Below are 13,935 nucleotides of genomic sequence, written 5' to 3'. Positions count from 1 at the left end.
TGAAATCAATCGCCAGACCTCCGGGCCGAGGAACTACCTCGTCAACCGACGGAACTTCTCCGGTCTCTATCTGTTCTGCACCTCCCATTGCCGGAGGTGGCCCTTCAACTACCGGAAAATCTATCGGAAGAGCATCGTGGGAAGAACTGCCTGCCATTGTTGATCTACTAAAGAGAAAGGGATAGAATTCGGTGGGCAAGACAAAGGTTATCACAATCAAAGGAAAGAAAGGAGAAGATGAATTAGCAGAACGAAAAAGTTTCCTCAGAATCTCTCTCAGATGAACAATGAAGATATGAGAAATGAATGCCTCAACCCACCTTTATAGGCAACATAAATGGCTTTCGCGAAACCCAATAGCCATCATTAACTGCACGACCAACCGTAAAACGGTTCGGTTCTGCCGAAGCATGCGTCATTATGACAAGCTCCGCGAAGCGGCTTCTCAGCCATCCGCCAACGTCCCGCCGTCAGAATAATCGCAACGGCCTGCGAACGCTGAAAGAATGCGCCGTACGCCTTCAAAATTCTGGACGTGACCAAATACGTACCCGGCTCATACTCATTCTCCACGGCCATCGCCATTATATGAAAGGCTACGGCCATCTCCAATATATGAAAGGCTACGGCCATCCCCAATATATGAAAGGCTACGGCCATCTCTAATGTATGAAAGGCTCTCCAATATATGAAAGGCTACGGCCATCCCCAATATATGAAAGGCTACGGCCATCTCTAATGTATGAAAGGCTCTCCAATATATGAAAGGCTACGGCCATCCCCAATATATGAAAGGCTACGGCCATCTCTAATGTATGAAAGGCTCTCCAATATATGAAAGGCTACGGCCATCCCCAATATATGAAAGGCTACGGCCATCTCTAATGTATGAAAGGCTCTCCAATATATGAAAGGCTACGGCCATCCCCAATATATGAAAGGCTACGGCCATCTCTAATGTATGAAAGGCTCTCCAATATATGAAAGGCTACGGCCATCCCCAATATATGAAAGGCTACGGCCATCTCTAATGTATGAAAGGCTCTCCAATATATGAAAGGCTACGGCCATCCCCAATATATGAAAGGCTACGGCCATCTCTAATGTATGAAAGGCTCTCCAATATATGAAAGGCTACGGCCATCCCCAATATATGAAAGGCTACGGCCATCTCTAATGTATGAAAGGCTCTCCAATATATGAAAGGCTACGGCCATCCCCAATATATGAAAGGCTACGGCCATCTCTAATGTATGAAAGGCTCTCCAATATATGAAAGGCTACGGCCATCCCCAATATATGAAAGGCTACGGCCATCTCTAATGTATGAAAGGCTCTCCAATATATGAAAGGCTACGGCCATCCCCAATATATGAAAGGCTACGGCCATCTCTAATGTATGAAAGGCTCTCCAATATATGAAAGGCTACGGCCATCTCCAACGTGTAAACGGCTAAGGCCACCGCCGTCAATAAGTCGACCCCCTTATTCGAGTTTTTTTCAAATCACAATCGATGAAGTCCGCTCATCGAGCTCGGCCGAAACACGACCTCAATAAGCGGAGGGACTAACTGTATGGGTCAGAATCCGATCTCACGGTAATTAACGGAGTTAATCTCGTCTTGAGCTAATCCATAATTAATAAGTGGTATGGCCACTTATTCATAACAGGATTCGACTCTTGTCCGATTTAATCTACGAGGGCACGGCCCATTCATTCCCCCATGGGGACGGAACCTCAGCGTGGCCACGGCCATTTATTGCCAGCTCACGAAGCTCACATCTATAAATACTAAGAGTGGAAGCCCTAGAAAGGGGGCTGCTTCTTCACCACTATTGACAAGAGAGAGAGAGAAGAGAAAAACATACCCATCTTATGGGAAGTGAAAACACCATTGTAAGGCTCTGAACCTCTTCATGGAGAGGCAGACCAAACCAATATTATCAATAAAGGCTTTTAATGTTTCTCCCCCTAACCTTGAGTACTTATTTTCATGTTCTTCGCTTGGTCCAATGGATTATTACGATTTGCTATGATTTTCCCGTGATATATTTATATTGTTTTATACTCATAAGATATGTGATAACTTTTGAGCAAACATATATATATATATATATATATATATATATATATATATATATATATATATATATATATATATTACTTATGTATGTTGTATACAAAAATTATACAAATTTTATTTACTTTTTTGGTTATCAATATAAATAGTTTTTGATACGGGCTAAAAATGATAATACCCCTAGAATTGTCTTGTCGGCACCACACTGCCACCTAAAATTAACCTTTTTATCGAACTGCATAGGCCCACCATTTTTGAACATTATCACGAATACTTTGATTCTATGGGAAGTGCCTTGCCGTCGATGTAGGGCGGAGCTACAATATTAGCTATGTGTTTCAGTGTTTGAATGAACATAGTAATTTTTGTTTAAATTTTTTAATGGGATTATGCGATGCAAACCTGAATTAGTCGGAGCCCAAAATAGTAAACACCAGATGAAGAACTTGAAGGGAAGCCTTGGAGCACCGATAAAATTGTCTTCGTATGACCTATAAGTCACGAGTTCGAGCCATAGAAGCAGTCACCAATATTTGCATTAGAGTAAACTATCTACATCACACCTCTTGGGGTGCAGTACTTCCCCGAACCCTACTACACGTGATGCTTTGTGCATCGGACTGCCCGAGATGAAAAACTTAAAAAATAACATTGTTATCAAATCCTTTGATTTTGACATTATATGATCACTTTAAAAGATACATCATCAAGTACAAAAACGGTGCTTTGGGTATAAGAAAGAACAAATGTCGAACAGCATCAGAACATCATTAACTAATGAAACGGTACCTAAAGATAGAGGGGTATATATATATAATCTTACCAATTTTTTTAATAAATATCATATTTGATATTAATATTTTTAATAGTATAATAAGTTCATAAATGCTACAATCTTAAAAATTGAACTCATCAAATTTATATTGGGAACCCGCTACTAATTAAAGAAATATACGTTCATCAACCCACATTACTTATGTTACTTTCAGCATCAAATGTAGCTTTCTCTCAAGCAACACATATAGTTGACGTTGCTCTAAGCATCAAATGTAGCTTTCACGTACTCCTTCTCAAATTTCCCCATATACCCACATACACAAGCATTTTGTTTTTTCCCTCCTTGACATTCCTACCCCACACAACCTTATATGTAACTATCCATTCACAAAAAAAAAAAAAAAAACTATATATTAATTGCATCTTTTTTAACCCCTCATGCTGCCCGAGTTGGTTGAGCGGGGAACTTCCCGAATGGAAGATTTAGGGTTCAAAATCTACTTGTATACCTTGTCGATCGAGTCCGTCGCACAGGATTTGTCTAGTGAGGTTTATCCTCCTATGCGGTTTACATGCTATTACAAACTTGTGCACACTCGAAGGAGCGCCTGCAGGTTTCCTCGTTAAAAAAATATATATAGTAAATTTTTTAACCATCAATTTACTTAGAAAATTAATTACAGATAGTTGTTCTTAACAAGTGAGACTACTAACCTAAAAAATAGAGCATATAACTTAATACAACAAATTAAAATATATTGATAAACGGTGCGCACCCGAAGAATAGCGACTGGGGTTACCTCAAAAAAATTTCAAAAAAATAAATTAAATATACTGATAGTGCAAAAATGAATACGTTGCTATTGTATATAAGTTAAATCCTATAAAAAAAACAAACACATAAAAGAATGGAGGATGTGGTCCTCAAACATCCCTCTCTATCTTTTGATCATCTTTCCTTTCAAAATTCCCACTTCCTCACTTAGCATATATCTTCTCAACTCCTTTCTTCTTATTTTCTTCACAATTTCCTCCATTATTTCTTCTTCTCTTGATCAATATGGAGGATAATAATGACTTGTTCATTTTTGCTACTGATAATGATGATAAGAAGAAGAGAAACCCTAGTTATAATAATAGGAGTATTACTAATAATAACAATGAAAAGATCAAAGGGTCAAGTACTTCAATGAGGTGTTGTCAAGCTGATAAATGTACTGTTGATTTAAGTGATGCCAAACAGTACCATAAGAGGCATAAAGTGTGTGAATACCATGCAAAGTCTCAAGCCGTCGTCGTCGCCGGACTCCGGCAACGGTTTTGTCAACAATGCAGCCGGTTTCACTTCTTACTCTACCTTTATTTTGTTTCATAGTCGTGTTTTATAGTATTATATTCTGTGTGATTTGATGGTTGTGTTAACGTAGATTTCCTACATCAGATCCCTTGATATGTGGTATTTCCCTTGACCTTGCGTAACGCAGAATATTTCATCCACCAGGCTAAACTTGTTGTTGTTAGTTAATTGTTATTGTTGTTAGCTAATTATTTTTGTTGTTGATTAATTATGGTTGAATATATTGCTGCCATTATAGGATGGATATTGGTTGTAATTGGCAGGTGGTGTAGCTTAAAAACAGGTGGTATTTGGCATTTCCCTTGACCTTGCGTAGACGCAAAATATTTCGTCCACCAGGCTAAACTTTGCATATGCTTGATATCAACATACAAGTATGTGAATCTGAAAGCTAGTGTTCAAAAACTGCAGATTTTTATTTTACTAGAATAGTATAATAAACATGATGACTTTTTTAGCATGGTGAGTTATCTATCTTGGCTACTCCTACTACTTTATTTTATTTTATATGACAATGTTTGACCGGATATAGAAGTTAAAAATAAAAAAGAAAAAAACTTTTTATATATATCAAAAATATCCTAAGAATATGTGATCATGTATCTTGATATTTCTATGACTATAAGCACATGTCAGTTATAAAGGTAAAATTAGAAGTTCTTTAGTTTTCAAATATAAAAATGTAACATATCAAATGAAATAAAGGAAATAATTAAGTAGGCGTTTGGACATAAAACTTGTAATTTAAAAAAAAAAAGTAATATTTGGAGTTAAGTTAAAAAATAATATTGGAATTTAAAATTATGTTTGGACATTTTTATGGGGAAAAAAGATTTTAAAAAAGTGATTTCTTTATTTCAAAAACTTGTAAAATTTCATTGATAATAAACACATTTTTCGAAAAAAAGGAAATTTTTTATGGACAACCGAGTCCTAATTTAGTTTGCTTGAAATTAAAGTCGTCCAAGAGTTTAGGTAAATTACTTGAATAGTTTTACTCGTTGACTAGTTCGGTTTTTTCCCCTCCTTTTTAGTTACTAACTTTATTTTAGCAACTAAACAGGCGGTTTCTTACTACTCGTACTTGTATGGTTGTTACCTATTGCATCGTATTGTATATTATTATTTTAAATATAATATTTATTTTAATTGTTAATTAAATTTTATTGTGTCGTTTTAATAAATTAGTCATTACATAATAACAATAAGAATCACTTTATATAATTTATAACAACCATTTTTTTTTTACGTAACAACTGATTTGGTGTGGTCGAATCATTACCTTATTTTTTTCTGTCATCTTGCTCTTCCTTGTTGTTAAATAATCTTATTTTATCCTTTACACAATTGCCTTTTTATATATTAATTCTACCTCGTACCCTACCTTTTTTTTTTTTTTGTAATATTCTAAGTTTATTCTTCATATTGCTAGTGCATCACATCATGAAACAATGGCAAATGATACAATCTTCGCATATTGTATTCATAAAAATATGTAATATAATACAATACAATATAACACATTATGTGATTTTATTCTTCTATTTCTAAATTTAAAAGAGCTTAAGCCATATGCATCGAAATTAGTATAATATAACTTGTTACATCATGTTATTTAATTTATTTTCTTGAGTATCAAATCGTGTTTGTGCAACATGTTATTGCAGGTGAATTAATCTTAAAGTTTGAAAAAATTATGTATAGTATCGTCAGTGTTTACAATTGAAACTTTATTTAAAATGATCATGTATATACTATTTCGTAGTATAATTTGGTAAACTAGACAGTAAAGTAAGATAATTTGTTATAGCATGTTTAAATACACTGATAGTCAGGGGAAGAGCTACCCTTGTTCAAGAGTATCTTCATCGAAAAATTTATTATGTAGATAAGCCAAATTTCTTATTTATGTATATATATTATATATGTTGAATCCCCTTGCCTTTTTTCGTGTTTTATTTCTTTATATTTTGACTTCTTTAGTAAAACTCCTTGCTTTACCACTGCTGGTAGCCTAAAGTTAAATTATCGCATTGTATATGAGTTAAATTAATCCATTCATACTAGACAGTAAAGTAAAATAATTTGCTATAGCATGTTAAATTACACTGATAATCATATCGAAGGGAAGTCAATGGACACCCTTTCGCTGGAAAATTACAATGTGTAGCAGTGTAGATAGGTCAAAACCTTGCATTCTTCGTGTCTTTACTTCTTTATATTTTGACTCACCTTCATGAATATTCTGGCTCCACCGCCGCTAATAATATAAATTTAAGTTATAGCAGTATCGTCAGTGTATATAAGTTAAATCAGTTCATACTCTGAAGCTTCTCACATAAACTATGTGTGAGTTTGACGATCTAGTTACATTCACATAAGATGGGTACTGCCAATATTGTCTTAGGCTATGTTGCTCCGACTCTCCGAAAATATCACCGGATACGTGTCGCATACTCCAAAAGTAGTGTATTTTTGAAGGATCCGACACGGGTATGGCAGCATTTTGGAGAGTCCGCGCAACATAGGTCTTAGGGTAGCGTACTGGACTCCATCTACATAAGTAGAAGCATTCAAGAATCACTTTTCAATTTTCCGACTCTTATCTTGTTAACACCTGCAGATTTTTTTTTTCTTTTCTACTTTCCATGTGAGACTTTGTTCGTACACACCTAACAACATGACCTGCAGATTTCACGAGGTGGGAGAGTTTGATGAATCGAAAAGGAGTTGCAGGCGGCGTTTGGCTGGACACAACGAAAGGCGAAGGAAGACTACTACTACTTCTTCATCATCAGATCAGTCTAATGCTGAAGTTTCATCGAGCAGAAAAGCCATAATAGGGACAGACACTCATCAGATAATAAACTTCCAAGAAAATGCTGCAGCAGGTTACAAACAATTTCAGATTGGATGAAAATAATAGAGGCAAAAAAATGGATATAATATGCTTGCTCTCTCTCTTCTGTCATTCTCTAAGTTCAGTTGCTATAATAATTATCAGTTCTACTGTTTGTGACTTTTATAATCATAAAGTTTGAAGCCTTGAAGATATTATTAAATCCAAGATCCTGAATGGTATTTGTACCACTTTATCAAAAATAAATAATGATCAATGGATATCATTGTAATTAAACAGCCTCTCTACCTCCATAAGGTAGGGGCCAAACTTCGTTATGTGGGATCACGTTGAGTATGTTATTGTTGTTGGATATTGATTTGTTGTAATTGCCCCGCTACATATATATGATCTACTTATATGTATTATGTATATATGTTCAATATACCGTGAAGAAGCAAATTTTATTATATATGTTGTCAGTATAAAGATATATAGAAGGTATGAGAAAGTACTGATCTTCATTGATAGAGAGGATGCAACACTGAAGTACCGAGTTCATCTGAATTCAGTACTTTCGACACTGAGCATAACTTTAAAAGTTCACTAGAATTACAACAAATAGTAGATATGATGAACCCATAATTTACACATGTTGAACCCCTAAATTTCGACTAAAATAATGTAACTAACTATGGCACAGTACTTTCGACACTGAGCATAATTAACTATGCACTGCTTGCCCCTCTGCTTTTGACATTTTAAGCAGTATTGTTGTTAAAGTAGGGATCATCATCAAAGTTACTTACTTGTTAGTGTGTGGCTGGTATGGAAATGCAAAAAGATAACTAACCGAATATTTGAATGAATGAATGAATGAATTACACACTAATATAAGCTCCGATTTTGCATAAGTTTAACTAACATACATTACAAATATTTTTCTAAACTTGCTAAAGTGAATTTGTAGAGCTCCGATTTTGCGCAAGTTTTACATACATTACAAGTATTCTTCTGAACTCAAACTGGAGTTAGCCTATATTTCCCCTCTCTGTGTAGAATTCAAGATTTCTTGAACAACTAATTAGCAGCTCCCCAAATTTTTGAATTGATCACACTACCTCATTTGAACTGGGCTGCCATTTTCATCACTACCTCATTTGGCAGGCAGCACTAGAAACTGCCGCATAAGGGCAGGCCATTGCCCTCCTTTCTTTTCTCTTAACAATCTGCAGCTTTGGTGATCTTGCCTTCGTCACTTGTTTTGAAGACCTGTGGACGCAAAGATTTAGAAGAAGAGCGGAAAAGGTAGAGAAGAAAAAAAGCAGAAAACATCCAACATGCTAAATTTACATACTTCTGAGGTTGAAATGGATGATCAAATTTAGGCACAGGTCTTGCATGGGGCACTAAAGTTCTCCTCAGTTGTTTCAGCGCCTTCTCTTCCTCCATCTATCCATAAATGAAATAAGAATTCAATCCGATATCATCACAACATTACATTAAATAACAAAATCAAGATGTGCGCATACCATTTTTGCAGATTCTGCCTCCTCTCTATACCTCTTATACATCATCTCTTTCTCCTTAATCTGCACAGTAACAACTTATGACCTGAGCATTGGATGCCAAGGACGAAGGCAAGTCTAAGTACGCGCTTCTGTAATGGAACAGAGAATTACCTTCTTATCGAACTCAGCTCTATCATGAGCACGGTGATCTACATGCAGTTTAAAGTCTTGAACTTCAGTGAGGGGTTTACGTACTTTCTCAGGAACTGGTATTGGGTCCCTGCATTATTAATGATGAAAAATATAAACCATCTTTTGACATAAACTGAGAAAACAACACTGTGTGGAAAACTTGTTCTTTTAGTTCTTACTCTTTCAATACTGGTTGCGCCTTAAAAATCCTCAGCTTTGCTTCCTCCTCCTCCATTCTTCGCCTTTCTTCCATATGCCTCCGCATCTCCTCCTCGTGCTTAGTGAGACTCTCCAATTGGAAAGGTTCCGGTCTTGTGCACTGCTTTGGTTCTGGTTTTGGTGGAATCTAGAATGACAAAACAAGGTAATAACGAACGTAAAAACAGGTTTGCAGAAAGAATCCATGTTAGAGTAGATACAAGAAAGATTGGTTAGGACATGCATACCACGGGATAATCAGTGGTGTATGGATACGGAGTTGCTTTGTGAATTCTGGACCTCTCCTCCTCGATTTGTTTATGTAGAAGTTCGGTGAACAATCTCCTCTCTTTCTCTGCACCTCGTTCCTAAACTCCAATGAAGGCCAAGATAAGGGACTGCTGTACTTGGCTAAAAAGGAAAAAACCAAGAACATAAAAAAACTACATACCTCAGTGTGGAGATGAAAAGGATTCGGGGTGGTGTTTCTAGGGAGAGTAGTCTTGTCATTTTGAGGTTCAGAATTAAGAGAAAGCTGAAAATAGGGAAAGATACAATGATTAGGAAGCGAGTGTTGAACAGTAAGATAATAGGGAGTAAGAAATATGACATTAATATGGAACCTTGTCAAATATATCAGCTACGTTAGTTGGAGGCGGAATACGTTCATCTGTGGCAAAATGAAATTCCTGAGGCACTGTTACCTGCCTCTTTATGTTGCAGAACATCCCCAAATCTCCCTTACTTTCAAAAATCTACAATTTGAGGAAGTTAGCAACAAGGGAAAACTAGAGAGCAAGAGAGTTTTCCTGTATAATAATCAGAAAGATGGCTGTGGTTACCTTCTTATTCAAAGGCCTTGCCTTAAAAATGGGAGCTTTTTCAAGTTCTTCCTTTTCCATTTCTTCGGAGCTTTTGATCTTTGGAGGCCGTGCTCTTAGTGATGTTTTAAGAAGAGGTGATTTTGGAGCTGTAAGATGCGTCGGCTTCCATTGATGACTCTATGATGAATGAATTTGTTTTTATTCAGTACTTAAAGCAAATAATGTTTTTTTACTGAGTAATTACAGGAAGCACTCCCTATATACCTGAGTAGATTCTACTGATGCAACTGTTGATGTTTCAGCATTTTGATTCGCCCGTGCCATAGTTTGCAAATGAAATTCCTGCAGAAGTAAAGATTAGTATTGGATATCGAATTTACTCTGAATATTTTGATTTTGATAATCTATACAATACCTTAAATTCTGGTAGTTGAGGTGTACTCTTCGGTAATGCTGGTAGAGTTGGAATTTCCAATATCTGTTATCAAATAGCCAAAACAATTTTGAAGGTAATCAAAAGACACTATTTAAAATCAAGAAAGGAGGGAACAAATGTCTAACATAAGGGGGTACAGTACCTTTTTGTTTAATGGTCGAGCCTTAAACTTGGGAATGTTGGCCATCATTTCTTCCTCTAGCTCAGCTGAACTCTTGACTCTTGTTGGACGAACACGTTGAGCTGTTACAAATTCAGGTTCTTTAGGCCTGGTCAATATAAGCTTATGCTTCCTCTGCATAACAGCTGGATCATCCTGTGTAATGAAAATACTTTAGAAGAAATATAAAGGGAAAGCTAGTCAAAATTAAGCAGCACTCGAGTGATTTACATGTAAAGTAGAATTGCTCATGCGAGATAGTGACATCTCCCTGGTGCTAGATTGGAACTTTTTCATCATTTCTGCTGTTGAAACAAATGGGGCAACTGGTTCCCGAACATACATCTTAAGAGTAGTAAATAATGTTGTGTTAGATTCAGAACATCCAAAATTTGTATATATTCCAAAAGCAAAGAAAAGGAAAATGCTGTAATAGCCAACCTTTCTATCCTTTTTATGAGTTTTTGCAGTCGGAGAGAGTAAGGCGGAACTGCTGCTAGCAACTCCAACTCTTGTTTTGTGCGGCAGAGTCTGAGGTTTGATGTTAAGAATCTACATGTTGGGTGGAAACGAGAAGCAAGGTCAAATAAAAAGTGAAATATTCTGCATGTACACATACGATCTGAAAGATAAAAATCAACCTGTCTGGATTTTCCGTCTTCTAGTTTCTGTCTCTTTATAGCTTGGTTTTCATGAGCAAAATTAGGTGCTTTAATGGCACTTTTCACGGTTGGTTGCCTATACAGCAAAAGAAAATGCATTATTTCGACAGAGCACAACATGTTAGGATGGCAAAACATAAAAGGGAGCGAATTGAAAGATCAACGTGCTAAGATACTAAAAGTGTTAACTTACTTCCTCGTACTAGCTGGATTACCGCTCTTCAATTGTGACTGTTGCATGTTAGCTTTTGACTTTAATGCTGATGGATTTCTAAGAATGCTGGCGATCTTTTTAGCAGTCTGTTGCTTCTTGGAATTAGTAGTCCTGTCACTCTTCAGAGATATCATTGGTGGTGCGGGGGTACTAATTTCTGTCACAAGACATGTGGTATTAGATTCATATCAGTCGAAGGGGGTAAAAAAAATTAATGCAAGTGACAAAGCCAAATGATAACACTGCAGTATAACCGACCTTCTACATTTGACTGCTTCTGAATAGGTTCCTGGAAATTAATAAAACAAAATTGAGAAATAGAGCCTGGAAATAGCAAATAGCGCTTCTCTTTATACAGGATGTGGAGACATACCGGATTAGGAGGACTGCTACCAGATTCTTCAGTAATCGCATTTAGCGTTACCACTTCCTTACTTCCAGAAGAAGTGAACGCCGCTGCATGCTCTTCAATCCCACCATTTAACCTTACCTCGTCCTTAGTTCCAGAAGGAGAGGGCTCGGTTGTAGGCCTGTTTCAGGTGAACGATCAGTAAGTTATAAAGAGTAGGAACGTGATGTCAAAATTGGCATCAAAATCATCTAAAGCCGTAAAATTTAATGCAATATAAATCAGTAGACCTTGAATTATTATCCTCGTCTTTGGTAAAATCACATAGGCTCTCAAGTTGAAATGTTCTACCACTCTTTTTGATTCTTTGCGTAAAAGCTGCAAAAGCCAACACAGAAATAATCAATCAACATTTTGTCGCCAATTGCAATTTGCAATGGACAATTACGATCCACATTGGTTGTCTATAGAATGATACAGGCAATTTTAACAGTCTACAGGATCTAGTGCCAATGCCTATGGACTGCATAAATATAACTGGTCATGCCTTGAAATAGAAAGGAAATTATCTTACAGTAGCATCATGCTACTACTGAATTGTGTTGATACTCTCTCCTCGTTCATCTCTGGTTGCATATCTAAGGTTTCAAAGTAGTAATTTTCTGTTTATATTTAGTATTTCCAAGGCAGCCGTGGGAGGGCAGTGGCATCATGCTCACTTCTTCCACCATGTAGGTGAAGATTTCAAACCCCATAAGTGTACCGTTGCTTCTTTTTCTCCCTTTCCCACTCTCTCTATGTAGTAACGAAAAGATTCTAAAACAAAATCAGTAGATTTTAAAAAAAGGCTAAACAAAGGGAAGAAAAGTCTTATTTTTGGCATAAAAGCTTCACAAGCCAACAACAACAAACCCAACGAGTTCCCGCAAGTAGGGTTTGGGTACGCAGATCTATCCCTACCCTGGGAGGGCAGAGAGGTTGTTTCCGATATACCCTCGGCTAAAGACCAAAAAGCTTCATAAGAGAAAACAGAAAAAAACAAAACTCAGCAGATTGATACTACATTTTTAGAAGATTACTCAACAGCCGCTATAGAAACCCCCCACAATTGCAAGGCACATTATTACCAATCCGAAATTGAAACTGCCTAGTGTAAAAGACCATCATGCCGACTTGAAAATAAACAAAACTATCCCACCTATTCCCACAAATAAACTAAAACCAAATGTTTCATATGCAACTATTGTGTTCACACTCTCAAAAAATTTGAGTTAATTTCTATTCATATTTACTATTCTGAAGGCTAATATGGGAAGAAAAGGCAATGCCTTTTACAAAAGCATCTTCAAAATTAAAGGCAAAAACAGCCACCGGTCTAAACTTTACCCTAAAAAAATGTGAAACCCCAAAAATTACAGTGGCGAGAAAAAAATTAAAGAACCCAAATTTTAAATACGTAATTAAATTCAAAAGTAGACATACGAGAAGGGGCATAGCTGATTGAACTCTCGAACCAAAGTTCAGCCTTCCGCATATCCTCCTCCGTTTCTCCATTCATAAAGTCGTAGAATCGTGGCGCCTCGAACTCATAATCCGGGTCAATTATCAAATTCGGATCTTCCATTTTTAATCCAGTTAATTATACACCGTCAATGCAAGAGAAATGGTGTGAATTAATCACTGCGCCCCAGGGGAATAAGGAAGGAGCGGAATTTATTTTTGGATTGATTTCTCCGTCAGTGAAAGAGAAGAATTTCTTGTTGTTTTTTTGCTGTGTGTCAAAGGGAGAAAAGAATGGGGAAAAATTGGGAGTGGAGAGAGGATATACGTTGTGATTTTGGGTTCTAACGGTCGAATTTTTTGAAAAAGGGGAGGAGCTGTGTATAACGGCTATAAACGACTATTATTCAAGTAGAAGGCAAAGTTATGTCCTAACAATATAATTTCTATTACCAGAAAAAATAAAGAAATTAACAAATTTTCTCATTACCTGCTTTGACCAATTATTGCTTTTTAATCTATTTTTCTGTAAAATTCTAGGGTTAATAACACTTTTGGTCCCTCACTTAATGGTAAATTTTGGTTTTAGTCCTTGCGATATTTGACTATGCATATTTAACCTTCAATTAATTGAAATGTGTTCTTTTGATCCCTTTTGTTGTGAATATTTACAAATTTACTATAATTATTAGTTATTGTTCCATCACATAATTACCCATGTGTTATTTAATTTGTATTGTTACGTCTTATTAGAAGGTAATGTATTCCTAAAAATATTCCAAATACAACATATTTATTTCCTACGTAAAAGGGACTAGAAACACACATTTTAATG

General features: G+C 36.2%; 2 protein-coding genes across 2 annotated transcripts; one reads left to right on the top strand and one right to left on the bottom strand.

Moving 5' to 3' along the window:
* Positions 3,765-7,488, top strand: LOC109230871 (squamosa promoter-binding-like protein 3). Its single transcript, XM_019396331.1, has 2 exons — positions 3,765-4,196; positions 6,907-7,488. Exons 1-2 carry the CDS (start codon positions 3,919-3,921, stop codon positions 7,130-7,132), a joined length of 504 nt encoding a protein of 167 aa, XP_019251876.1. The 5' UTR covers positions 3,765-3,918; the 3' UTR covers positions 7,133-7,488.
* LOC109230870 (protein TPX2) lies at positions 7,900-13,421 on the bottom strand. Its single transcript, XM_019396329.1, has 20 exons — positions 13,083-13,421; positions 11,891-11,978; positions 11,625-11,781; positions 11,510-11,540; positions 11,231-11,408; positions 11,017-11,113; positions 10,817-10,927; positions 10,607-10,720; positions 10,358-10,531; positions 10,195-10,257; positions 10,044-10,121; positions 9,798-9,956; positions 9,579-9,710; positions 9,407-9,490; positions 9,204-9,323; positions 8,937-9,103; positions 8,737-8,845; positions 8,587-8,646; positions 8,412-8,506; positions 7,900-8,326 (listed from the first exon to the last, which is right to left on the bottom strand). The coding sequence occupies exons 1-20, from the start codon at positions 13,222-13,224 to the stop codon at positions 8,206-8,208; spliced, it is 2,280 nt and encodes a 759-aa protein (XP_019251874.1). The 5' UTR covers positions 13,225-13,421; the 3' UTR covers positions 7,900-8,205.

Source organism: Nicotiana attenuata, chromosome 8 (genome assembly GCF_001879085.1).
Source record: "Nicotiana attenuata strain UT chromosome 8, NIATTr2, whole genome shotgun sequence".
Lineage (NCBI taxonomy): Eukaryota > Viridiplantae > Streptophyta > Magnoliopsida > Solanales > Solanaceae > Nicotiana > Nicotiana attenuata.
Note: the sequence above shows the minus strand (reverse complement) of the source record. Positions and strands in the feature narration are given on the sequence as shown.